The sequence below is a fragment of the Pipistrellus kuhlii genome, unplaced genomic scaffold (assembly GCF_014108245.1).
Source record: "Pipistrellus kuhlii isolate mPipKuh1 unplaced genomic scaffold, mPipKuh1.p scaffold_m20_p_20, whole genome shotgun sequence".
NCBI lineage: Eukaryota > Metazoa > Chordata > Mammalia > Chiroptera > Vespertilionidae > Pipistrellus > Pipistrellus kuhlii.
This window is the reverse complement of record NW_023425516.1, coordinates 9,160,112-9,187,028: the sequence shown is the minus strand read 5'-3', so window position 1 is coordinate 9,187,028 and position 26,917 is coordinate 9,160,112. Positions and strand designations below refer to the sequence as shown.

General features: G+C 52.5%; 1 protein-coding gene across 2 annotated transcripts in view; it reads left to right on the top strand.

Annotated features, from left to right (window-relative positions):
- FLI1 (Fli-1 proto-oncogene, ETS transcription factor) overlaps positions 1-26,917 on the top strand; it is a 118,683-nt gene that overhangs the window by 60,534 nt on the left and 31,232 nt on the right. For both annotated transcript variants that reach the window (XM_036449135.2, XM_036449136.2), the window contains exons 2-4: positions 8,577-8,785; positions 17,482-17,636; positions 20,709-20,912. In XM_036449135.2, coding sequence (XP_036305028.1) covers positions 8,577-8,785; positions 17,482-17,636; positions 20,709-20,912 — 568 coding nt within the window. The remainder of the gene's footprint in view (positions 1-8,576; positions 8,786-17,481; positions 17,637-20,708; positions 20,913-26,917) is intronic.

Genomic DNA, 26,917 nt, shown 5'->3' with positions numbered 1-26,917 from the left:
AAGTTGGAAACACTGTACACTCAGGACTCCGTGAGCATGAGGTCATCCATCCTAGCTCCTGAACCGTGGAAAGGAAATAGCCATTAAGAGTTGGGACATGGACTCAGGGACTCCTCTCTTCCCCATGCTCTGCCAGGACATGGAATAAAATGAGTCTCTCCTGCTCTGCCCAGTCTGTCCATCGGGGTGAGACAGCGGGAGGCAGGCCTCTGCTTCTCGAGGTGGGCTTGCTTCAGTCCTCCTGCCCAGTGCTCCCTGGGGATGGCGAGGAGGCACCAGCAGAGGGCCCTGTGCACAGGTTTCCTCGTGGGCCTCCTGTGACTGTAAGGGCCCCAGCTGCCACGACAGCTGTCACATGAGGAAAAGATCCGATAAGATCACAGCTTCTAGGAAAAGAACCTCACGTTATTGCTGGGGGAGGGGTCAGAGACTTCTTGCTTAAATTTGAACAAGATAGTCACAGGGTATGGCTGGTTAAAAAAAAAAAAAAAAAAAAAAAAGGACACGCCCAGGGTGCAAGGCTTAATGGAAGTTGCTCATAGCCAAGAGGTAGAGCACGACATCGGGCTGGTGGTCGAGGGGATGGCTGGGGAGGAAGGTCTGTGCATTTCCCATCATGCTCTGGGGGTTATCCATCAAAAAGGCCATTGCACATCTACTGGGGACCAGGAACGGTTTGAGCAACTGGGATGGAAACAGTGAGTAAGGTAGACATGGCTCCTCCCTCTGGCAGCAGAATTAGTCTTTGAGGGAAAGGATGGGAAAGTTCTCAAGACCCCAGGAGTCAAAGAAGCACCCAGGGCACATGCCACCTCCCCTTCCTCCTTTCCCAGGGCTCCCAGAGCATTGCAGGAAGCACCGACCCCAATGCAGTAGACTGGAGTCTATTGCCCCTGGGGGAGCCCATCGATTCCAACCTGGACTGCCTTGCTCGCCCCCTTTCTTTTGCCACTCTTGTGAGCAGGGACCAGATTGAGATCCTTTGGGTTCAGCCACAGGCCCGGCCCACGAAGCCCGGGCTGCAGGGAACTTGCCCAGCCTCCTGCTCTCTGTCCTGGCTCCCAGGCCCTGGGTGACATGCAGACCCCATGACACACCGCAGCTTTCCCAGCTCCCAGCTGTCTGGGGTCTGGGCCGCTGGGCCATTCGTCATTGCTGAAGAGCATTAAATGCTCCGTAGACGACAGCTAAAGTTCTCCCGGAACCCAGAGGCTAGGGAATCTGCCCAACGACCCAAAGGCGGGAAGGCTCCGCATGGACCCAGCTGGGAGTGGGGGCCTGTATTGGAGCAGATTTTTTAAAAATATATTTTATTGATTTTTTACAGAGAGAAAGAAAGAGGGATAGAGAGTTAGAAACATGGATGAGAGAGAAACATCAATCAGCTGCCTCCTGCACAGCCCCCCACTGGGGATGTGCCTGCAACCAAGATACATGCCCTTGACCAGAATCGAACCTGAGACCTTTCGGTCCGCAGACTGATGCTCTATCCACTGAGCCAAACCAGTTTCGGCTATTGAAGCAGATTTTTAAAGCAACATCATATGGAGTGAAAAGACCAAGGTGGTGGTGTGCTTCCTTTGCCCTTCACCTTCAGACCCCTCCCACAGGGACCATGCTTGCGGAGCCTCTGGGAGACAGAGCCTGCTCCCAGCTGGGTCCAGATCTCCCACCATCCCCTGGTGCCACAGCCAGTGCAGACAGAAAACCACACTCAAGCATGGAACCTCTCCTACTGCATAGGCACCGGGCACCACCCCTTGGCTTGGAGCGCCTGCCATGCCAGTCTTTGACCCTGTTGTTGTCCCCAGGCAGAGAAGGGAAAAGGGGGACTCTGAGCCACAGGACTTTAGCCACTGCTGTTCCAGGCTTGTTAATGACGGGAACAGCCAGCCATGCACCAGGCAGAGCGCAGCCCCAGGGCCAGCGGAGAGCAGTGAAACTTGCAGACAACTACTTCTGTCATCCCAAGGATGCTGCCTTCCCTGCCAGCGTCGCCCCCTGGCATCGGGGTTGTGTTTTGAGGGTTGATGGCTCTCTGTTTGAGGGTTGATGGCCCTCCAGCTTTGCTCCAGCGAGGGCTTTATTTCATCTTTCCATCCCAGCAAGAGAACACGGGCTCCATTTCACAGGAGAGAACACCTGAGCTTCCCCATCACAGTGAGCCTCGTGTCTCACCCTCATTCCACCCTGTCCCTCGGGCACCATGGGGTCCACCTCAGAAGTCAGGTCGCCCTTATTCACAGAGGGAGCTTGGCCTTTGGACGGACAAATGTAACTACTTTAATATATATATTTCAAAGAGGAAGGGAAAGAGAGATAGAAACATTAATGAGAATCATTGATCAGCTGCCTCCTGCACACCCCCTACTGGAGATCGAGTCCACAACCCTGGCACGTGTCCTTGACCAGAATTGAACCTGGGACCCTTCAGTCCGCAGGCTCGAGCCAAATGTAACTACTTTTATACAAGAGATCACTGTTGATCCTTTCGCCATCCCCATGGTCCTAGAGAAAAAGCAGTTTGGGGGGAGGGGAGCAGACCCACCCTAAGGACACAGAAAGGAAAGCAGACGGACAGTAAACGTCCCTTCTCCCGGGGCTCAGAGGAACCTCTGTCCCCTTCCACTCACCTCCCATAGTCAGCACTTGTTTCCCTTCAGCAGTAAAATCATTCTCTGTGGGAGGAGGGTTTCACTTTGATCTTTACAGATGCCCTTTAAATGTGGTTATGGTCAAAAAAAGTGACTGTGAAAACTCAACGTCAAGGGCAAGGGTAAAGCCCATGGGAGCCCCGGAGCAGTGCCTAATGGGAGACAGTGATGAGCAGGGGCCCCTCTGGATTCTGTTACACGCGCGCCTTCCGAGGCCCAGGACCCTTTGCTCTGAACTCCCTTCAGGCTGGTCCCCGTAATTTATTAAACTCCATTAAATAAAGTACTTTCATCTGCGAAGGATTCCAGTTCCATGTTCGAGGAACTTGGCTGCCTTGGTCTAGGACCTAGGTCATCCCCTCCCCAGTAAGTGAAGAGCTAAGTGCCAGGGAGGGGGAAGGAGCACTGGGGGTGAGTGGGGGGAGAGAAGGGAATTTCAAGAAGATGCTTGAGGAAGCAGACAAGCGCTGTGAGCTTGCAGGGCAGCGTGGGGATGCAGCAGAGCCCAGGGTCCGAAGTGAGCAAATGGCAAAGTCCGGGGCAAGCGCAGAAGCCTTGCAGTCAGGCTGCTGGCTCACAGGGGTCACCAGCTGAGGGACCGGAGGCAAGTGCTGAGCCCCTTTAAGTCTCAGGTTCCTTCTCAACTAGTGATGATCCTCACTCACGTCTAAGAGGAGACTTTAGAAGGCCTTAGGAAGGCCGAATGCAGTCACGGCTTAAAGGTATAAGTTCCATAAGCTTCTTGATGTCAAATAGTCCTTGTCCTATTCTTTCTCACTCTGCAAACACGGTCCTTATTTGTTTCTGGCTGTTGTGTGTCTGGGGTAATTTCACTCTGTGGTTATCGGAGGACTTAGATTTGGATGCTGAGATGGAGTCTCCTCACCCTAGGAACCCCGAGAGGCTAGGCTCTGTGCCTCAACTTCCCTACCCAGTCAGTCCGGGTGCCAATTCCTGCCATTTGGTGCTTGCAACCACAGTGAGAGGACACCCAACCACTGTCCTCTACCTCCTTTGAGTATGAATTCTCTTGTTGCTGATGAACCTGAGAGCAGATGTGGTTGAGCATTGATCTATGAACCAGGAGGTGAGGGTTCAATTCCCAGCCAGGGCACGCGCCCTGGTTGTAGGCGCGGGGTGTGCCAGAGTGGGGTGTGCCAGAGGCAGCTACTCAATGATTCTCTTTCATCATTGATATTTCCCTCTCTCTCCCTTCCTCTCTGAAATCAATAAAAAAAATATTTTTTTTTTAAAAGAGGGAGAAGCAAAAGACTTGAAGTAACTTACAGCAGCCCCTGCTCCAGATATTCTAGGCTGGACTGTGGTGAGACTCCGAACCGCCCCCCCACCCCACCCCAATCCCCTATCCCCCATACCCTCAGCCCATAGCTTCCAGCCTCTGGTTCCCAAAGAAAAAAGACAGAGGGACTTGTTGAAGTTCATGTGCCCTCATGCTGGCAAGAGAAGGGACTTTGAATCATTGTGCAAATAGCCTAATAAAAAGCCAAAGCCTGTGCTGCCTGGGGGACCGGTGACTGGGAGGTTAGCTGTCAGCAGGCCAGGCCTGGAGTCAGGTGGAGTCACTGGAAGGAGCAGCGGCAGGGACTTGGTCTGGTTGCCTTTGACATTAACTTCCACTGGCCTCCAGCCCAGCTCCTCAGCCAGAGCCTGTCCATAAGGTTCCAGTAGGACAGAGGGAAGCAAGGGAGGACTCAAGGTGGGCCATCCTGTGCTGGAAATAAAACTCAGTCTAGTTGTAAAAATCAAGGAAAGACTGGGACTTTTCCTTCTCTGACTTCATTTGGCTCATGATTATGGATCTGCATGCATCATTCCTGCACCTGGAATTTCTCTCCTAGATTCCTGGATAGAATGGGGGCGTCGGGGGTGAGGGGGGGGGGTGTCCTCAGCATATCTCTCACCTTATCTTGCTGCAAGGGAGGTGCTTTCATCTCTGCCTCAGCTGAGCTGTTTGGGGGTGCAGAGTCCTCTGCTCAACGTTAGTATCAGCAGAGCCATCACGTGGCAACGTTCTGACCACATCCCCCGCCGCTTAACTGATATGCACATGGAAACTAACCTTTGACTTAATCTGCAAACAAATGTTTGAAGATTCATCTGCTAGTTTAGAACATGAAAAGAATGTAGAAATACATAAACATCTGCATATACACTGAATGGCCAGATTATTATGATCTCTGAACACATAATAGTCTGGCCACTCAGTGTGTGTGTACGTGTGTGTGTGTGTGTGTGTGTGTGTTAGAGGCCTGGTGCATGAATTGTGCATGGGTGGGGTCTGGCCAGCCTGGCCAGGGGGAAGGGACATGGGCTGTTGGTTGGCCAGCCTGCCTGCTGGTCAAACTCCTGGTTGAGAAGACAATTTGCATATTAGCCTTTTTTTTATATAGGATATACTCTGAGTGGCAAGATTATTACGCAGTCAGAGATAATAATTTAGCCACTCAGTGTCTATGTACATGTATGTAACAAATCCCAAAATAAGGGAAGTGTTTTAAACTAGTGGATTCACAGCAATGCACACAGTGCTACTCTGGCATTTGCTGCCTACATGATATGTGAACAGCAATAGGAGCAGATGCTGGCTGCCTACTATGTTGATGATCGAGGCCCCAAGGCCTCCTCCCCTGTTGGCATGGCCATTTGATGGAGCCTTATCTGTGCCACCTACAGGCCTGAATGCTAGAGCTGAAAGGGGACTGAGGCTCAGGGGAACAAGGCCAGGTTTGAGAAGGATAGTGGACGCGGATGAGGGAAGTCAGCTCCAGACCCTAGAAGGCCCATGGAATTCACATCTCAAAATCTATGGATTATCTGCAAGCTTGCTCATTTTGGACCTTGGTTACTTTGAAATAAGCAACAGTTTGGAAAGGGCTGATCTCACTGGTTTTATCTGTCCCCCTGTCCCGTTCCATCTCCAACCCACAGGTTCCCAAGTCATCTCTCAGCATTGTGAATCCTTAGAAAGGATTTACTATGTCCTGAGACCTTTAGGCCCTTGGTTTAGGTATTTCATTTATGTGATCTCATTTTGTCTTTATTGGAAGTCTATCAGGTTAGGCAGTATTTTTGCCCCCATTCTGCAGTGGAGGAAACGAAGTTGTATCAGGGGAGGCACAAATGAGCTTGGATTGGAACTCGGAGCTCTCTGAGATTGTGCTGTTGGTTACAAGAGACACCAGAGTTACCCCCGGAGAGTTCATCCTAATTGGCGAGTGAATGGTAGTGATTAGGTACCCAGACAGCAGATCTGAATCCCAGATCTCTTCATTTCTTGTGTGAGTTGAGCAAGTTACTGCGTGTCTCTAAATATCCATCTTCTTATCTGAAAAAATATGGGTGACAGTGCTGGAAATAAAACTGTCCCTCATAGAAATAATCCCTCATAGAATTGCTGGGAGGGATAAATTACATTCCTCATGTAGAGTGTACAGTGTTTTGTACTTAATGCGATGATCATTGCCTGCTGCTTTGATCTGTTTTTGAGAATGACACAGGATGGATTATAAGTGAAGTGCCAGATTGGGTAGGAAAGGGGTCCCATACCAAGACAAGGGCCTCATTGGCCATGGATCTCTGCTGGCTCCCTGGGCCAGCAAGGGATCGTGGGAAGGAACACTGATGCAATGTGGTCAGCACTTCTATGGGTACATATGGCCATCTGCTTGGCTCAGGGCTACACTGCCACTTGAGGAGTTGCCCTGGCCTGAGCACTCCGGTAATGGGGCCAAAGTGGATGCCCATATGCTGAGCCACTTTCCTGCTGGGAGTCAAGGACCATGTGGCTCCCTCTGGACCAGTACTCATTGGCTGGAGGACCAGAGCATCCTGACTCTCTGGCCCACTCTTCCCAGCATTCAGCAGGGCAAAGGACCAGGGCTCCTAAAAATCTAATCACTGAACCAATGAGGGTTTCCTTTCCCAGGGGCAACTAATGGGACAAAGAGTTAGCCCAGAGCCGGGCACCATAGGATTAGGGAGCCCCCACTCCTATATTGCCTACTTAGAAGTCTGTTTTTAGGTAGCATACTCTCAACAACCTGGACTCAGCACGTCTTTAAAAGAATAACTAGTCTTCATCTGAATGAAAGGATAAGTATAGAATCAAAGTCAATCAGAGAAGTCATTAAACACCGGGGAATTGAGTCACTCGGATGAGAGTGAGCTTGCCTGGTGAGCAGTGTGGACCGTTAGCTTCAGACAGGAGTGACAGCAGGGAGTCCCAGGACAAGAGGGTGGGCAGCTGGGGCAACAGTGGAGTTCTAGGAGTTCTAGAAAACAAGCCCATGAGAATGGGTTTGCTGTTGGCTGTGAGGAGGGGCTCCGGCGGTATCTGAGCAGAGGCTGCGGCAGGGTGGCAGTCTCATTGATAATCTCAGAGAGCGCCCGGTCTGACCAGGGAAATGCGAGGACGGGAAAGGTGAGAGCGTGGGAATATGTCATCGCCGAGGATATGCAAGGGGAAACCCCTGGTCACAGCCGGGCCACACAGAAGCGTGAGGGGTTCTGGGGTAAACCTGGGCTTTCTCTTTTTGTGATGTGGCCACGTGACCAAGTTCCCTTTGATTGTGACCTGGCTTCTGTTCCCGATGCGTTCAAACTGCTTTTGCATGCTTTACCTCATCTGCACTGTCTCATCAGAGACTCTTTCCCAGTGTGCCACCCATAATCACCATAACGAACACTGATGGGGTGTCACGTAGCATGTGCCAGAGATGTTGTGTTTTTCATGTATTAGTCCATCCCATCTTTACAATGGTAGATTGTATAGGTCAGAATCAGTTAGTGTTTACCACCTTTTCTGAAAATGGTCACCTCCACTTGGTGTAGTTTTGTGATCTGGTGAGCGCCACAGCCCCGCCCGTGACCCGGGGCCCCTGTGGCTTGAGGGGACTTGGAACAATGGGAGAATCTCATGCACACTCTTCTGTTGGTAGAAGGCCTCTGGAAACACCAGGCCTCCTTCCTCAGCCCATGACCTCCACGCACCTGTGTCAGGTGACAGGCCAGTTGGAGTGGGAAACAGCAACCTCTTTCAGAAGGTCCCCGGATGGATTCTCCCATCCACATAGCTGAGCCTCCACCCTCACCCCTGGGCAGAAGGAAGGCAGGGGGCTGTCATCTCAAGGGGTCCCGTGAGAATGCCCGATGGAGCCCTCTGTCCCTGCGAGCGAGCGGCCTCCCATCGGAATCCTGGGTGTGCAAGACACACTCACACATCCCGGGCAGCTCTTAACGCATGCTGCTAAGCAGTTCTTAATATGCTAGGCACCTGTCCCTAGATCTTCTCATTTGCCCCACTTATCAACTCTGCAAAAGCTATTCCTTTTCCTGTTTACAGATAAAGAAACCAAAATTAGCTGGGGCCGAAGCCCTGGGCCCCACCCTTCCCCTGTGTGACCCTGAGCTAAATACATAAGCTCTCTGGGTGGGTCTCTTGGGCCTCACCTGTGAAATGAGCGCTCATGCTCACTCCCCTAACACCTCCCCCCCCACCCCCCAGCTAAACTGTCCCCTCACAGCTGGTCAGAGGCATTCAGCTTCTGCCTGGCTGAGCCCAGTGTGCCAGCACCACCCATGCTCACTGAGTACCCAGGTTTTTGGGCCTCCTGCTCCCACCATCCTTTCTAGGGGTCCCAGCTACAGATGCAGCAAATGAACACAGGCCTATGGACACCGCCCCCTCTCCCCCCACTTCAGTGCCCTAACTCCCCTGTCACCCAGAGTGACCCGCCAAGAAACCATCCCGTTTGCATATGGGTTGACTTGCTCTGAGTGTGAGTCAATCAGCATCCGACGAGTGGCCCAGGCCGCCCTGCCAGCTCAGAGGAAGCGCAGGTGAGGAGTGGCTCTGTGCCAGGAGTGACTCTCATCTCTCTCTCTCTTTCTCTGGCCCTCCAGGAGGCTCTCTCGGTGGTGAGCGACGACCAGTCCCTCTTCGACTCCACGTACGGAGCGGCCCATCTCCCCAAGGCCGACATGACCGCCTCCGGGAGTCCTGACTACGGCCAGCCCCACAAAATCAACCCCCTCCCACCGCAGCAGGAGTGGATTAACCAGCCGGTGAGGGTCAATGTCAAGCGGGAGTACGACCACATGAATGGATCCAGGTAAGCCCGCCAGGATCATACGTGTCTCCAAGGTCAGGTGCAGGGCTGGGGGGAGAGGGAGGGGGACGGCTGGAGGCATGCTTGCTGCCCTTGTCTGTGTAGGCAGCTCTGACCTAAGTGGTTTCTGGCACTAGGTGAGGTTCTCGCTGGTGCTGAGCCAGGAGCCTCAGTGAAATGATAGAGAGAAAAAGAGAGTGAGAGACGCCAATGTGAGGGCTGTGGGCGGAGCAGGGCTGGCCAGCCCACTTGACTTCCTGGGGTAGGCCTATGACCTCCTCTGCAGATGCTGTGGAGGCCCAGATATTGGATACATCCCCTCGGGGGGAACACTTTCCCATACTATCTTAGCACTTGCTCCCACCACTCTCCTAGGAGGTAGATGCAGGAATTCCACCTTGACATAAAAAGACACCTGAGCGGAGGGGTCAGTGACTTGTCTAAGGATTTAGAGGAGGCAAAGTGGCATAAGAGCCAAGGCTTGCTGGCTCCTGGCCTGGGGGCCACCTCCCTCCCTCAAGGCCTGGTGCGGTGCTTCTGCGCGCACCCTCTCATCACTGCCAACTACCCCCCATTCCCTGGCAGTAAGGTATAGCCTCCCACAGCTCCCAGTGCTTGTTGAAAACCCAGATCCCACCCTTGGGAGAGTCTTCTGTCTGTTGGAGCCTGAATCCAACCGCCAGCTCACCTCCACTGCTCACCTCTAGCCGAGCCAGCAGCACGCTCCTTCCATGCCCGTACCCCTCCCCCCGTGCCTCGTGGCATCCTGCTCTCCCCACTTCCTCTTCACAGCAGGTAGAGTCATTCTTTCAAAGAATCTAACTATCTTGCTCACAATCCTTTCCTGGTTTATGACAAAAGCCCAAGTCCCTCCTGCAGCCCCATCATCCCGCTGACACCCTCTTCCCCCCCTCCTCCCATCCTCCCATTTCACTCCCTCCCTGCATCCCAGCCATGTGAGACTCCAGCTGCCCCTGGGTACCAGGCACACTCCTGCCTCAGAGTCTCTCCCCTTGCGTTCCTTTCTTCTGGGATGTTCCTACTTCATCTTGTCATGTGACTCTCTCCTTGGTTCAGGTCTCTGCCTGAACGTCATCTTCTCAGGGGTCGTCCCTGACCCTCTGATCTAAAACAGCACCTGTCACTCTAGCCTGCCTTGAGTCTTCTTTTTAGCTCTTCTGGGCTCTTATCACATCCCCCCATTAAATGATAATATATATCATAATAACTCAATATAGCTGAAGTCACTGACCCCTCTGAGCTCAAGTGTCTTTCTATGTCAAGATACTTTCTATATACATACATACATACTAGTACGTTTTTTATTGATTTCAGAGAGGAAGGGTGAGGGGAGAGAGATAGAAACATCAGTGATGAGTGAGAATCATTGATCAGCTGCCTCCTGCATGTCCCGCACTGGGGGGTCAAACCTGCAACCTGGATATGTGCCCTGACTGGGAATCGAATTGTAATCCCTGGTTCATAGGTCAATGCTCAACTCATTGAACCACACAGCCTGGGCAGAGCTTCTTATTTCTTACTGAGGACACAGCAGGTACTGGGTAGATAGTTGTTCAGTGAATAAGTGGATGAATGTGTGGCTAACCTGGCTCAAAGATGAAGATGGTGACCAAAGGTCAGGTAGGACATTCATGTGTGAGTCCACAGGACAGGGGCCCAGGTTGGCCTTGGTCTCTGCCTCAGATGGAGCCTGTGTTTGTGCTCCACTGCCCATGGAAGCCCTGAGCACTCCCAGATGCCAATCCTGGGCCAAGAGGGTCCCCACAGAAATCAATTTCAGAGCCCCTTGCGGCTCCCTCCCGGCTCCCGGCACACGGCAGCTGGAGGAGGACTGTGCAAAGCTCAGAGCAGATGCCTGGCTCGGATTGCACAGAGCAGCCCCTGCCTTTGATTTGCCGTCCTGACCCAGACCGTTAGCAGGTGACAGCATAGGCTCAGAAAGACGGATGTACGCTCGGCCCCCGGAGAAACAAAGAAGATGCAGTGGACTCTGGGAGCCCTGCAGGTTCGCCACAGCCGTCGCCAGCACCTCATAAATATCCGCTAAGTGCTCACATGGAAGCGGGGCCAGTGGGCAGCAGGAAGCCAGGGTTTTCAGAAAAATGTCTTTGCTTGGGATAGAAGCGTGTCCGATGCTATGATCTGATCTGCAGAAAGCAATAACAGGGTCCTACAGATGCCAGGCTCTTGAAATCTCTCATCCTCGACACTGAAGCTTCTCATACCACCTGAGTATTATTGATAAAGGCATTTTTCATGCAAAAGATCCATCCTCACTTGAGATAAGAAAACCAAAGCAGAGGATACAATGGGGACTCATGGACTAGATTCATGCTATCCATGCAGCAGCCATTTAGCCACATGTTGCTTTTGAGGGCTTGACATGTGGCTAATGCAACAGGGACATGTGTGCTCCACCTGTCCTACCCACGGGATTTAGAAGGCTTACATGGGGAAAAGAGTAAAATAGTTCCTTCGTTCTTTTTATATTGATTATGCTGAAATAATCTTTCAGCTATAGTGAGTGGATATATGTTAATGTATTATTCACATTCGCTTCACCTCTTTTTAAAAATTTTAAACGTGAGGCTGCTCGAACATGTAAAGCTGTGTGTGTGGCTCCCATTCTATTTTGTGTGCACAGCACTAGGCTAGCGAAGTTTGGACTTCTCTCCATGTTCCCTGATAACATGGGTTCCTGAGTTACTCCTTCAGGTTCACTGAGCCACATGGATGCCTCCGAGAAGCTACAGAGCACTTCCTCATTTTTGTTTTGTTTTGTTTTACATATCCTCACCCAAGGATATTTTTTCCATTGATTTTTATTTTTAGTGGCGTTCCAGTAGCTCACCATGATCGTATAGTGGTTAGTACTCTGCGTTGTAATTTTTATTTTAAAAAAAATATTTTTTATTGATTTTTTTTTACAGAGAGGAAGTGAGAGAGATAGCGAGATAGAAACATTGATGAGAGAGAAACATCGATCAGCTGCTTCCTGCCCAAACCCTATCGGGGATGTGCCTGCAACCAAGGTACATGCTCTTGCCCAGAATCGAACCTGTAACCTTTCTGTCCCCAGGCCGACGCTCTATCCACTGAGCCAAACCAGTCAGGGCTCCATTGATTTTTAAAGAGAGTACAAGGGAAGGAGGGGGAAAAAGACAGAGACATTGATGTGGGAGAGAGCATGTCAATTGGTTGCTTCCTGTAGTTGCTCTGACCTGGGCCAGGGATCAAACCTTCAACCGAGGCATGTCCCCTTGACCTGGAATCGAACCTGGGACCTTCAATGCGCTGGCAGATGTGGCAACCACTGAACCACTCCGGCTATGCCCCCTTCTTCCTTTTTATCCAAGGATCAAGTTATTTGAACAAAGGTGCAGTGAGGGTGCTGAGGGCTGAGGAGTCAGAGAAAGCCATGCTGGCTCGGCGGTAGAAGGCACTCTTTCCTTCCTTTTTCCTGAGTGGTTGTGTTTGTTAGCGTGCATTGTTCCTGAAACAGCAGGGCCAAAGGTTCTGTGCTGGATGTAGACTCCAGCAGCTCGACCCACGCTGTGGTCTGCTAGTAACTCCACTGCATCCTGTCTCAGCCACGGGGCTGGGGCAGCATCCGTGAAGGAAAGAGAATGGGTTAATGGGGAGGAGACTCAAGGCTTTGCATGCCTTGTGCGCCAGGCCTGCAGGCCCTGAGTTCCGTGTGATTCTGCCCACGGGGATCTGGATGCCCTAATTAGATGCCTAGACACCTCACGCTTCACATTCAGGGAGAGCAGCCTCACATGCCCTGTAACTCCTGCTCTCCGGCCTTCTGAAGGGGCGTCCTGAGGGCTGGACCTTGCAGGGTGAAGCAAGTCACACACACCTGGGTGGGAAGCCAGCTGCAAGATTCCCGAGAAGCTATGAGCATCTACTATGTATGGGCCTTAAATTAGGGATGAGGTCAAGGCGATGGCTTTATTATGGGCGATTTCCTTTCTTTTCTTGAAATTTGCTTTCAACTTGTTTCATCTTCTTTTCAAAACCAAAAAAATTATCTGCAGACATCTATGTATAGATCCTATAGGAATCCTAAGGACAACACAGGTTTGCTTAATTAAAAATTTTGTTTTAAATATATGTTTTATTAATTTGAGCGAGAGCGAGGAAGGGAGAGGGATAGAAACATGATGAGAGAGAAACATTGAACAGCTGCCTCCTGCACACCCCCTGCTGGGGATCAAACCTGAGCATGTGCCCTGACTGGGAATCAAACTGGGGACCTCTTGGTTCATGGGTTGATGGTCAACCACTGAGCCACGCCAGTGGGGCAAGGTTTGCTTTAATTTTGCACCATGTGCACACATTACATGGAAGACACACATGACAGGTCCTAATGTAGTTGTGTGGCTTGGGTAGCCTTGAGACTTCACATGATCTGTGTGAGTATTGGACATCCCCTGATGGTGAGTGAGTTATATATAGCTTTGTGGATGGGTTGGCACCCCAAGTGAAAGTGCCCTGAGTTCAATGGGAAGATAGAGAAAATGTTTTTAATCGAAGGGGTAATCTTGGGGAAAGGTCTTTGAAATCTCCTTTTATTCAAATACTGAGGATTTCTCATCTTGTTTTAAATGGCTTAACAGTTTGCAAGGCTGACTGTTGGAAATCAGCAGTGGTCTCTATAAAACAATGTTCCTTGAACATGCAAAAATAGGACCAGAGGGGTCTGGGGGTAAAAATAAAGGGTCAGGCTGCAAGGTTCACGTCCCTATTCCTGTGGTCTCCCTGCTGTGGCTCTCTGAGCCGTGGCTCTCTGAGTCGTGGCTGAGATTGACATGCTCGGAGTTAACCTGTCAGAGGCACCACTCCCTCCTTGCCCTATTGTGGCAGCCCCAGCCCTCCTGTCACCTGTCCCAGTGCTGTCAGCTGCCGGTGGGCCCCAGCGTGTGCTAGCTGTAAGTGCGGGTCTCAATACAAATCCGTGGTGGTGTAGACCAGCTGAATGCCCAACCTCCTCCCTCTGTCTGTGCCTCTCTTCCCCTCCCTCTTTTGTTTTCATCCGGCTCCTTCCCACGTGCCAGCTGCCTCAGGAAAGAGCAGCCTTTATGCTGTGCTTCACCTGGATTACGACCCCTCCCCCTAGCAGTAGCTGTGGATCCCAGTGACCACATGTGAGGGGGTGCTGTCTGGAGGTGGCAGAGAGGTTGAGAGCATGGGAATGGAGGAGTGGGTGGCTTCCTTCTCTCCTGAGCCGTTGGAACAGGGCTGGCCTGCCATTGGCAGCGGTCTAGGCTGGGGGTCAGGTTTCTCCCAGAGGCCACCCCTGTGCAGACCTTAGCTGAGGGGCCTGAGGCCGAGGACAGGGCCTGTTCCAACAGAGCATCCTGCCCAGCTGGGGAGCAGGTGTGAACACAGGGGCTGAGGAAGGGGAGAGGAGGAAGCAGACAGATGCGGGTTTCTATGGGATAGGAAGTAAGGAGGTTCCAAGAGCACTGAGCAGCTTCCAGGAGTCACCCGGCAAGAGAACCCTGGCCTTGACCATGGCTCTGATGTGGTCTTCCAGGAGTTGGTGCTCCTGCCTCCTCAGTACCCACCCCCCAGCAGGTGCCTCCTCTTACCAGGCAACATACCCGGTAGCTTTCACCAAATGCTCTCTTTTTTCAAACGTGTTTTTCTCCACTCCTGGCACCAGGACTGGCCCTGCCAGAGGTGCTAAGTGGCTGTCATTTCAGGGATTTCTGAGGTTCTGGCTTTTCACCTCCACATGGCAGGGGTCAGTTTGGGGCCTGGAAACTCCCTCCCCTCCCCCCCCAGGCCTGGCTGATGTGGGAAAGAATGCTTTGAAACTCATCTCCCCATGTCCCTAAGGGGAGAGCAGCCCACATAGCAGCAGCTCTTCCCCCGTCACGTCACGCTGGCCCCGGACAGACAGCGCTCTCTAGGCTGAAAGGTGTCCTCCGTGCCCATGGCTTTGTGCTCTGGCTCCCTCCCGGGGAAGCGTGTGCTCGGGCAACCCCACCCTCTGCCACGGAGTTCCCAGCCAATGAGACACTGCCCTCTTGGTTGAAGGCCAACGTAATCCTCCTGCTTCTGCTGCACTGGAGTTGCTTCACAGCGATCAAGTATGCGGAGAAAAGCTGCTAGGCCCTGGTGGGTTGGTGTATGGCACATATGTGTGCGTGTGCATGCATGCATGTGCATGCACATATCTGGGTGAGCATGCATGTTTTAAGTGCGCACACATGCATATGCTGGTGTACATTGGACGTGGGCATGTGTGTATGCATGCTGGCGTGTGTGTGTGCATATGGGTGTGTGTGCATGCATGCATTGGAGTGTGTGTGTGCAAATGTGTGCACTAGGGTGAGCATGTGTGTGCGCACATGTGTCAGGGCATGCACACATGCATTGTGTTGATGTGTGCGTGCATATGTGTGCATGTGTGTGCACATACCCTCACGGTTAGCCATGAGGAGCCCAGTGAGCTTGGCCATGCCCAGCTCAGCCCCAGGACCAGGGTCTTTCAGGGACGGCTTCATCTCAGGCCAAGTGCTTAAACTGCAGGAGCCGAAGGCCAGCCCCTGGTGAAAAGCCCTGATGAGCTACCGCCGCCCTCGCACTGCCATGGGGACATTAAGCCTTCAACAGTCTGGCTTTCTGACGGCTGGCTCTTGGTCCTCTGCCTGGAAAAACAGTAGGCGCATAGTAAAAACCTTAAATTCTAACATGTGTAAGTTATACATCTTATTTTCATTTTCAGCCCATGTTCCCCTCTGTACGACATCAGGAAAAAATTACCGTCTGACTTCTAATATCTCAGTGGAGCATTTATCTCCCAGCCATGATAAGTGAGCTTCAATACTTTTTTTCCTTTCAGATTAAGAAACAAATTCATTTAATTTTCTTTATTGAATGTGCTCAGTCTCCCCGGCCCGCCCGCGTCCCCCCCACCCGCAGGGTGGACCCCGCCTCTTCTGCATTCATGGCTGGGCTGCTCTCCCTGGGAGTGCAGCTACTGCCACTGCCTTGCGAGAGGAGCCGAACCCCGTCTGGCAGGGCCTGCTGCTTGGGACCCCGTGCTGGTCAGTCCCCCGCCACAGCGGAGCGAAGGAAGCAGCAGCCAGGCCTTCCGAAGGCCAGAGAGGTTGGGCAGCCGGGCTAGGCGGCTGTCATCTGAACCTTATCTGAACTCCTGGGTCTGAAGCCTGGTCTGGAGCTCTTGAGAGAGCTGGCTGGTCTCCCGCCTAGAAGAATCCGAGCTTCCAGCTCCGTAGACCCACAGCTGCAGCCTCCCGTTGGCCTGGCTGCCTGCGTTGGTCCCGCCGCTGCCGAGTGGCGAGTGAGAGCTAGAACAGGGCTGGATGTCACTTGCCCAGGGCACATGGGGAGGGTCCATGACGCTCCCCTGTGGTATGTGGCATATCTTGCCAACCTGCTCTGGGTGCCAGGAGGCCACAAACTCGGTCCTCCAAATGGTTGCTTATTGCTGACTAAAGTCAGTGAGCAGCCTCTTGCAAAACCTCAGCGGCTCACTGGGCTGCCTACTCTGAGACAGGTTGAGTATTTGGCTCCATCGCTGGTGCACCTCATACTTCCCCTGAGTGTGATGCCAGGGCTGAGCAAGGCCGCAGCCTCTCTATCAGGTTGAAGCTCTTGGATTCTATTCCTCCTTCACGCAGCAGCCAGCTCTTCCGCCTGTGCATTTTGATGGGGAAGCTTAACAGGAAAGACCCTGCTGTCACCGGTACTCACCCTGGGACCCTGGCTCAGTCACCTCGCCTCTTAGTTGCCTTAACCACAGCAAGGCGCTATTAACCCCTGCCAGGCCTATCTCGAAGGGTTATTGGGAAGTTCAGGTAGAACAACGTATGGAAAATGTGTTGACATTATAGGCATGAAATAGAAATAATTTGCCCAGGAAACATTTATGGCTCATCCCCTGCACAAGGTTCTGTATAAAGCTGGCGATAATCTACATCGAGGTTACAAAAAGGTGATGTCACCATCTCAGGAAACTCCCTCATCCAGCGAGGGCCTAGGGCACCTGTCAAGCTAACAGGGCCTAATAGGCCTGGGACCAAGGCAGACACACTATGGGAGCCACGTGTAGTCTGCCTGGTAACAAGGTGAAACGTGTCAGAACTGCAGTCCTGTGCTGAGAAGTCCAGACTCTAAGGGCAGTAGAAGCTGGCAAAAGCTTTTTAAGTATGGTAATTCCAGGACCAGGCTGGGAATGGAAGAACACTCTGGTGGCAGTGTGGAGAATAGAAATAAGGTGGCAGTGCCCGGCTGGTGTGGCTCAGGGGTTAAGCATCAACCCCTGAACTCAGGAGGTCAAGGTTGTTTCAATTCCTGGTTGGGGCACATGCCAGAGTCGCAAGTTTGATCCCAGTAGGGGGCGTGCAGGAGGCAGCCAATGGATGATTCTCATCATCCATGTTTCTCTCTCTCTCCCTCTCTCCCCCTTCCTTTCTGAAATCAATAAAAACATGTTTTGTTTTGTTTTGTTTTGTTTTGTTTTGTTTTGTTTTGTTTTGTTTGAAAAAGTAAGATGGCTTCAGCAGCATCCTCACCATCCTGCACCAGGTGGGGCTGGGAAATGACTTGGGTTGTCTGAGCGATTGGCCAAGGTGAGCTCCGTGCTGTGGGGACCACAGTGGCCATGATGACTTCCGGGCCTTTGTCTCTTCCCCATCTAGGGAGTCTCCGGTGGACTGCAGCGTCAGCAAATGCAGCAAGCTGGTTGGCGGAGGCGAGTCCAATGCCATGAACTACAACAGCTACATCGACGAGAAGAACGGTCCCCCGCCTCCCAACATGACCACGAACGAGAGGAGGGTGATCGTCCCCGCAGGTACTGTGGGAACCAGGCTTCTGGCATCCACGTCCTCATTCTCTGGGCGAGGAGGGGAAGGGCGGACCTGTCCCCAAGGCATCTAAACTTTTACCTGGTGCCCTGGTCTCTGTTGAAATGATGCCCTTCTCGCCTTCTCCCTCAGCTGCCTCCCAAGATCCTGTCCCCAGTGTCACCAGATCCCTGAGGCAGATCCCAGAAACCTCCCCTCAAACAGATCCCATCTCAGACTGGTCCCCTAGGGCGAGGCTGGCACAGAGAGCAATAAGGAGCAGAGTGGCCTCAGAGGTCTCTCGTGCCCATCGAGCATGCGCTCCTGGCATGGCATCCGCAGGGTCCCACCTTTTCAAATTATAGCCAGCGCTTTCTGTCCCAAAATAGAAATAACTATATTTAACAAATGGAGTGCCTTACCATGTGTGCAGCAAAGTTATGTCATTATGTAAAAATAGCCTATTTTTTTCCTAGGTATTAGAGCAGTTGGGTACAGAAAATAAAATCATTGTTCGAGCCTTCTGTGCATTGGCCGGACACTCAGGCTCGGCTAGACCAGCAAGCTCAGCCGCCAGGTCCAAAAGGGAGACTGAAAACTGAACCGAGTGGGGTTGGTGCCAGGTAGAAGGAGCTAGAACGTCCAAAACCTTAAGCAACGTGAATTATAGGGCAGAGATTAAGAGTCATTTGACCAAAATAACTCTACCCAAAAGGCAGAGCCCCTTCCATTTGGAAAAATACAAGTGCAGTTGTGTGCGAGGCGAGGATTAGACATCTCTGAGGAAATCCAAAGGCTGTTGCTTCTTGATCTAGAAGGTGTGGGTGTAGGCCTCTCCCCCCAGGCCCTGTGTGTTCATTTTGCATGGGAAACTGTGTCTCCCCATCTCCTGGGACTGCAGCTACACCCAGGTGTGCGGGACCAAGTTCAGGGTGGGGACCTGGGGCCAACAGGGATGTGTCTGTGCCTTGTAGGATCTCAAAGCTGCTCATGAGCCTTTTAAGTTTCCTTCTTCCACAAGCACATGAGCTCACAAAGGAGGAGAAGGAGGAGCTCTATTGATGAGCACTTTGGGGTACCAGGAACCATTGAAGTACTTTACGCACATTGCATGACCTATATCACCTCATGCGTGATCTCCTCCAACCCCTCATCTAGGACTATCTAGCTCAGGTGCTTCTATCAGTCAAGTCCAAGAGAACCATGTCTTCTCCCTTCACACCAGAAGGTGGCAGACAATGAAACTGCTCTGCCGTGGGCATGGTGGGGCCTCTGTGGACTCCCCAAGGCCAGGCCAACCCTCACCAGGCCTCTGGCGGTTTGGTATTGAACTCCCCGGCCTCGCCAGTGGGAAGGAGATCTTGAGGACTGAAAGGTTAGGAGATCTGAGATTGCCTTAACCCAGTGGTCTGGGAAACCACAGCTCACGAGCCACATGCAGCTCTTTGGCCCCTTGAGTGTGGCTCTTCCACAAAATACCACGGCCTGGGCGAGTCTAGTGGCATTAGAAGTTTAAGTTTAAAAAATGTGGCTCTCCAAAGAAATTTCAATCGTCCTGTTGATATTTGGCTCTGTTGACTAATGAGTCTGCTGACCCCTGCCTTAACCAAATGTGTACATTTCTTCAGACTCTTTGGGGAGGGCATAGGAAAAAGGGACAAAGGCTGCCAGACTGCTTGCTTGGCCCTTCCACTCTAAATTGGTGCTGAAATATTTTCAGAAAGAATATCAAAATGTCAGTCTTCGGTGGGCCAAGGTAACTCTGGCAGTAATAATGAAAACGGTGTAAATTCATATCAAGGGATTTTTAAAGCACTTTATACTACCGGTAGTATAATGAACTCACTAGCTATGGATTGACTTCCCTGCTTTACCTCTGGCTCAATCTTTAGCCATGGCTTCCTCCAAGCCAGCCTGCTGGGCATGATGGGAAGTTTCATTGGGTAGGTCCAAATAAGCCTGCCCATCAAAGAGGCCCAGTAGAAGCTGCGGCTGACAGCTGACATGCAGTGCCCCGTCTCCCTCCTCCTCCAGGGCCTTCCCTGATTCCATGCTTACACTAATGTCCTCCTCTTCCAGTTGCTTCAGCTTCCACCACAAAACCTGTTGCTTAACTCTGTGCATTCCTGCCTGAATGCTTCGTTGGGGTCAGGTCTTTCATGAGTTCCAGGGCCGTGTCATTTTCTTCTTTGATGAGCATGTGTAAAGTGCTTAGGACTCACTATTAATCGGTTGCCAAGGAAAAAGATGGCTTCCAGACTGTGCTAGGTGGTAAGCATGAAGGGCTTCTATCAATGGGACCTGCTGGACTCCCCACCAGCACTCAGAGTTCACCCCGTCCTCACCCCTTGCCCTTCCCCCCCCCCCCCCGACATTCCTGGTTGAGAAGAAGTCATGAGGGTCTTACATGGAGGCGGCCTCAGTCCTTACATTATTACAGTCCCCGAAAGGGCTAAAGGTTTCTCATCTTTGTGGACTTAAATACCCGAAAGACGTTTGCAGGATGATCTGGTAGAGATTTGAGCACAGATGTCTCCAAAGAGAGAAAGCGCAGGCTGGTCCATGTTAAGGGCTAACACCCCGGGGTTCGCCATCTGCGTGCACAGATGTGTTCTCTCTGTAGCATCTGAGAGCTCGTGTTCTTCCATGAAATCAGCGTTCTCCAGAGGCAGCTGGTTTCCCTTGCCGGAGACGCTGGGCCCTGGTCGCTGGAACTGTGTTTATTTTCACTTGGATGCCACCATTTCTAAAGGCAAAGGCTTCAATGGACTTCCCAGAGTTTTAAAGAGTGTCCTGTCAGGATGTGGAGTGAGGCATCTGAGAACCTCCCCGGCGTGCTAAGTGGTTCAGGCAGCACCAGATGCTCCGGACCAGATGCAGTTCTGGGAGGACCATCTGGGAGAGAACCCACGTTCCCAGTGAGGGTAGGGGGTGGGAAGAGAGAGAGAGTGGGGGAACGGGAAAGGGAGATTGGAGAGGAGAGAGACAGAGAGAGAGAAGGGGAAGGAAGGAGGGAGGAAGACCGAGGGAGGCTGCCCAGGCTCGGTGAAGCCCCGGCTGACGGGCCTTGTCCTCTGCAGACCCCACGCTGTGGACGCAGGAGCACGTGCGGCAGTGGCTGGAGTGGGCCATCAAGGAGTACGGTCTGATGGAGATCGACACGGCCTTTTTCCAGAACATGGACGGCAAGGAACTGTGCAAAATGAACAAGGAGGACTTCCTCCGAGCCACCTCCCTCTACAACACGGAAGTGCTGTTGTCACACCTCAGTTACCTCAGGGAAAGTAAGTGCCTGTCCCTGTCTCCTTCTGGGGAGGGTGTCTTCCCCCACCCCCAGCCCCACCCCAGAGGGTGCAGCCCAGGTCCCTAGTGCTGGGAGAGACCTCTGCCTGGCCCGCTCCCAACCAGACTGGCTTCCCAGTGAGCCAACCCGGGGAAGGAAGCTGGGTCCCCTGCCTTTGGTGTACGTTGGGCCGAAGCTGTAGAAGCTGCGGGTTTGGGCCGTGAGGTTACCAGGGTCCTGTGGGCTCCGGCAGACCCTGCAAGAGGCCTGACCCAGGCCTGGGGTGGCAAAGGGGAGTAAAATGAGGAACAGAGAACAATTAGAGAGCTGTGGCCCAGGGGGTCTGCCTGAGGCTGGCCACACATGTCCCATAAGAACCCCTTCCCAGAAATACCTAGCCCCATAATGACAAATACCCGGGTGCCTGGCTCTTGTTGTCCTGAGCCATGATTTAGGGTTCCCACAGTAAGTCTAGATCCACGGATTTAGGATTTAAGGATTTGAACCTATACACATTCAGTTCCTCTTATTTTTGGGGTCACTCTGGAGCCTCTTAACCCCACCTTCAGGAGTGCCACCTACACCCCTTCCTTACTAAGCAGGGAGGGGGCAGGTGCCACAGGTGGGTGAAGCCTGGCACAGCCAGTCTGCTCTGGGAGAGTTTACAGAGAGAGCATGCAGTTGCCCGTAGGATTTCTCCATGATGGAGTTTCACTAGCACCAACAATTCCATACAAATGTCATTTGATATGCGCTACACCCAGAATTCTTTGAGGCCCGTTAATAACCTTGGCCAGTGGTCAGCAATGTTGACTAATGAGTTTGCAGACCACTGCTAAGTCATTACCCTTACCCAGAAGGTTTGACTTCAGTACATTATTAAAATGTTTTTAAAAGTGTTTTTCCCCTAAGGCAGTGGTCGGCAAACTCTATTTAGTCAACAGAGCAGCAAACCACAGCTCTCAAGCCGCATGTGGCTCAGGAGCCGCAATTTGCTGACCACTGACCTTGGCCTTAACTCTTCACCGGAAGTCCAGGCCGGGTGCTCTACCACTGGCCCCAAGGATGAAAGGGCTATTCTGTGGCCTAAAGGACAGTACTGATATCAGGAGTTGACACTACAGATAAACAGATGTGGGCTCGTCCTACGAGAAAGCTGTCTCCCAGCTGGCCCTGCCCAGGGACAGACGGGCTGCCTCCACAGACAGCGTTTGCTATCAGTGGCCGGGACAGCTGGGAATCTCGAAGGTGCTGAGGTTTGGAGGGAAAGGATTTGATGATTCTCAAGCTCCATCGAAGTTGAAATCCTTGGACAGGGCCTTTGTTGTCTCCTGGGCCCTGGGGCGGTGGGTTCTTCATCTGCTCTGCGCTGTCCAGCAGGTCTTCACTCTCTGTCTTGTTGGGCAGCAGTGCGCTGCGTGGACCTGGGCAACACTCGCTGGCTGCCAACATGAAACATGTGAAAAGTGCCTCCGAGAGTTTCCCTCGGTGCCCCTGGGCTCCTCGGTCACCCCTCTGAGGCGTCTGGCATCCGGTGGGGAGTGGGGGTGACGCCGTATATGTTACCACCAGAGCCATGACCTCATGTCTGAGTCTTGCAGCAGCAGGAGGTCAGTGTGAGGCCCAGCCATTTCCAGAAAGGGGGCAACGTTCCACCCAGCTTTTTCCGATCCTCGGAGAAGGAGCGTTTTCTAACATCTCTATTTCCCAGCACTTCAGTGTTTATAGATTTTTTTAAAATTATAATAATAATAAGGTCTTTGCACAGAACCCTGCAACGAATGATGCTAGCTAGGCCGGGCAGCGGTGGGCATGGGCATGAGACGCAGAGACCAGCAAAGGGAAAGCACTGGCCGAGCCTGCCTGTGTGCTTCTCCCCACTTCCATTGGCAGGAGGACAGGGCTCAGAGACCCCTTTTCCCTCCACTTTGTGGGAGAGATGGACCGAAGCAGCATGGGCCCAGTGATTCTGATCTCTAGGACAATGCCCTTGTTGGGGAAATATCCAAGCACATCCTGACTTGATGTGGGGAAGGCCCATTCATGCCATGTGACCCCTAGATCCTGCTTTCTGGCAGGTCTGTAAACAACCCAGATCCCTACTCTACTCAGACACCCTGTCACAGAGGGACCCAAGCCACAGGCTCTGAAGTAAGATCAACATCTGCTCCAAAGAGCCAGGAATGTGGTGAGCTGGCCATTGGCAGCCACTGAGCAGGCTGGCTACTGACGGAGAGCAGATAATAGCGTGAGTGAAGGGGAGGGCAGGCGACGAAGAAGTGGTAGCCAGAGAGTGTGCTATTTGGGGGGTACTGGTAGCAGGCAAGAAAGAGTATGGTTGGCGTCTTTTTCCTTTTTTTTTTTAATGTATATTTTTATTGATTTCAGAGAGACAGAAGCATCAATGATGAGAGAGTATCATTGATTGGCTGCCTCCTGCACACCCCACACTGCAGATCGAGCCCACAGTCCGGGCATATGCCCTGACCAGGAATCGAACTGTGACATCCAGGGTCATAGGTAGATGCACACTGGCCGGGCTCCTTTATTCCATAAGAGTATGTGTGGACGTGAAGGAAGATGCCCCAAAGTCATAAAAAGAAAATGAAGTTTCCAGAAAGGAGATTATTAGTGGAACACGTGTCCAGAGTGGAGAGGAGATGGAACAAAGCATGCATGTGGTACAGTGTGGAGTGAAACAGCTCAATGGAAATGGGCTGTGTCTTGATAGAAAAACCCACAGCTGCCTGCCAAAGCCAAAACCAAAATGCCCATATCGAGGCTCATACGGGCTCGCCCGGCATAGGACTGGCCCAGTCTGCAGGCCTTTGGAGGAACCTAGGCTTACAGTGGCCTGCTGGCCTGGAAGGCAGCTTTGATTCATGCTTCGTTTTCATTGCTGTCTACCTTCAGGCTCTAGCTTCTGGGACACTGTGGCCCCCAGTGGTGGTTGGCCTGCTAGCCCGCGGCAGGAGGTCACGTGGCTGGAGGGCCGTCTGCCGCCTGGACAGCTGGGAACCCCCTGGTGTCCACCAGCGTGTTCTCAAACGCTGTATTGGTTTTGCAGATGGACTTCCAGTGGATGTTTTTGTGCTCAGACAGGGAGGCCAGCGTTTCGGGGGAAGAGGCCGGGCCACTGAGCAGAGGCAGGAGGAAGGGATGCTGGTGGTTGGGGCCAGGTCGCCTGTCCTTCCGTTGAGGAGGGCACGGGGTTGAAACGTCTGCACTTGGGCAAGAAGTGGAAGGGAAATAGCTGAGCGTCTCCGCACAGAAGGAGTAGGTGCTGTGGGCTAAAGAGTCAGCAGAGACTCAGACCTGAGCTTTGAGTCAGGGGCTTCCAACTAGCTGTGCTTCCTCGCAGTCTCACCTTCCCAGACTTTCATAGCAAAAGGGAACCTTAGCCTAGAGGATACAAAACCCTGGCATCACATTTACACGTTCTAAAAGGTGCCTGGGTAGTCTTTCTGGTTGTCTGAGAGGGAAGCTTTAAAAGTAAGCACTAAATCCAGGCTGACATGGATCAGTGATTAAGCATCGACCTATAAACCAGGAGGTCACGGTTCGATTCCCGGTCAGGGCACCTGCCCTGGTTGCAGGCTCGATACCCTGTGTGGGGCGTGCAGAAGGCAGCTGATCAATGATTCTCTCTCATCATTGATGTTTCTGTCCGTTTCTCCCTCTCCCTTCCTCTCTGAAATCAATACAAATATATATTTTTAAAAATAAATAAAAGTAAGCACCGCATTTTAAATGAATTGTCCAGGGTGGAGAACAAATAGCAATACCAAGCCCCTCTGCCCCCTGTCTGATAGCCCAGCTCGCTTGCATTTATTCAGCCTGCCTGCAGGTGCCTGTCCCTCATGTCTGGGCTGGTAGGCTGTTCCCACAGAGTGGCCACACCCTGGTCCCGCTGTGACACTGCTCACTCTTAAGGAGGAGGTGGATGGTGGGCTGGGGAGGGTGCACAGAGCACTTAGGATCATTCCAGACCTCCCTGGGCTCAGGTGTGCACCTCCCCAGGTGTCATTCACTAGTGTACGTGGACATGACGCCCCCTTGTGGACACCACACAGGCTACTTACAATCCCCATTTTAAAGCAAAGGCAACTGAGGTTGGAATTGGTCAAAGGCAGGCAGCTAGTGGAGAGCAGCTGGTGTCTGAGACCCAGGCCTCTTAAGTCCTGGGCTGAGGCCGGGCCCACAGTCCCATTTCCCCCCATCTGTGTGGAGAGGGGTCCGCAGACTTCATGCTAACCTGCACCACATCATCTTCCCTTCCCTGTGTCTGGAATCAACCCCCTCCATTGGGCCTGCCATGGAGAGAGCCAGACCACTTTCCCCACAGCCTGTTCTGTTTTTATTTGTCCCAAGAGATAAATGCTTTCCGAAAACTCGCCTGTGGCCTCCTGGAATGAGGCAGATTAAGCCAAACCCTTCACCACACTAACCGTGTCCTTCTCTCCTCCCCGCGGCGCCCACTCAGGACCTGCCTGGCGGCCCCACGGTATCTCTCCGGGCACAGCCCGCTTGGCAGGGGTCTTATTTACAGCAGTGGCTGCAGGAAATGAGATTGGGCGGGACCTCAAAGGAAGTGAGAGCCGGTTCCCCAGCTGGCAGTTCAAAAGTGGGGCCACTGGGGGGAGTTGGGGTTTCTGGGAGCCCAAAAGGTCCTGGGTGGGGCACCCTGGGCAGAAGAAAGAGACTTTTATCATTTTATAAAATAAGTTGGGTTCCATAGGTATAACTGGCTCTGGCCTGTGAACATTTCTAAGAAACGGTTTTTATTTATTTATTTTTAATATATTTTTATTGATTCGAGAGAGGGAGAGAGATAGAAGCATCAATGATGAGAGAGATCAGCTGCCTCCTGCACGCCCCACATGGGGAATCAAGCACGAAACTCAGGCACATGCCCCGACCGGGTTCATAGGTCGGTGCTCAACCACTGAGCCACTACCGCGGGGCTAGGAAGCTGTGTTTTTCAGTAGGAGCGGCATGAGGGATGAAATATGTTGTGTGACAGGGAGGCCACAGCGTGGGTATCTGTCTTGATTCTCATTTTTAATTTAGTCTTAATAGAAAACACATTTCGCGTGTTGTGGCATTCCCACCGGCAGCTCAGACAGTCGGGCCAAAGGTGATGGGCCCGGGCCATTAAGCCGGTGAAGTATTATCCCTGGCAGGCCCTGGTTCAACCGGGGAAGGACAGGGTCCCCTCAGAACAAAAGGCCAGGTTCCCCTGGACAGCCCCTCCTCCCCTCTGCCCTCGGCCCTCCCCACCCGAGCCATTGACTCAACGCAGAGAAAAGGGAGCCCCTGCTTCAATAGGCAGGAGACAAAGGCTTTGGCACTGGGACCCCGTTGTTGCTCCTGCGCCAGGTGTCCCCGATGAAGAGCCCCTTGGGGGGGAGGGGGCAGCACAGAGCGGAAGAAAGCCCCATTGTCCTGCTCTGCCCCACACCTGCAAAGCGCCGCTCCGCTCCTTCCGATCTTTGTTCAGGCCCCAAATACCGGCTCCAGGATGGATCCCAAGTGGACGTAGATTTTTTGTGATTCTGTTGTCACACTGGGAAGGCCATTGCATTCTCAACAGCAGCCACTTCATGCTTCTCCGGGCCCCCACTAAATAGACAGACACACAGGCCTGTACGCACACAGGAATACGAGACAAAGAAGCACGCCAGTTGTCATCATGGACGCGAAACGTACGGAGGGGTTTGGAACTCATGACTGTGCCATTCAAAGGGTTATCACAAGGTGAACCCACATGCTCGTTTAAATGCCCCCAGGGCAAAGGGTAGACTACCCCCGCCCCCCGTGCCCTCTCTCCATCATCACCCCATTCTCTCTAAAGGTTAGCACCATGTTGACTTCCAGCCCCATTCGTGAGTGGTGTATCTCTTCAGTTCAGCCTGCAGGCTCTGCTGAACCCGAATGGGGTCCTTGCCTCCCGGGCTGGGCTTTCTGGCTGTGTGACCCTGGCCAAGTGACTTGACTTCTCTGAAC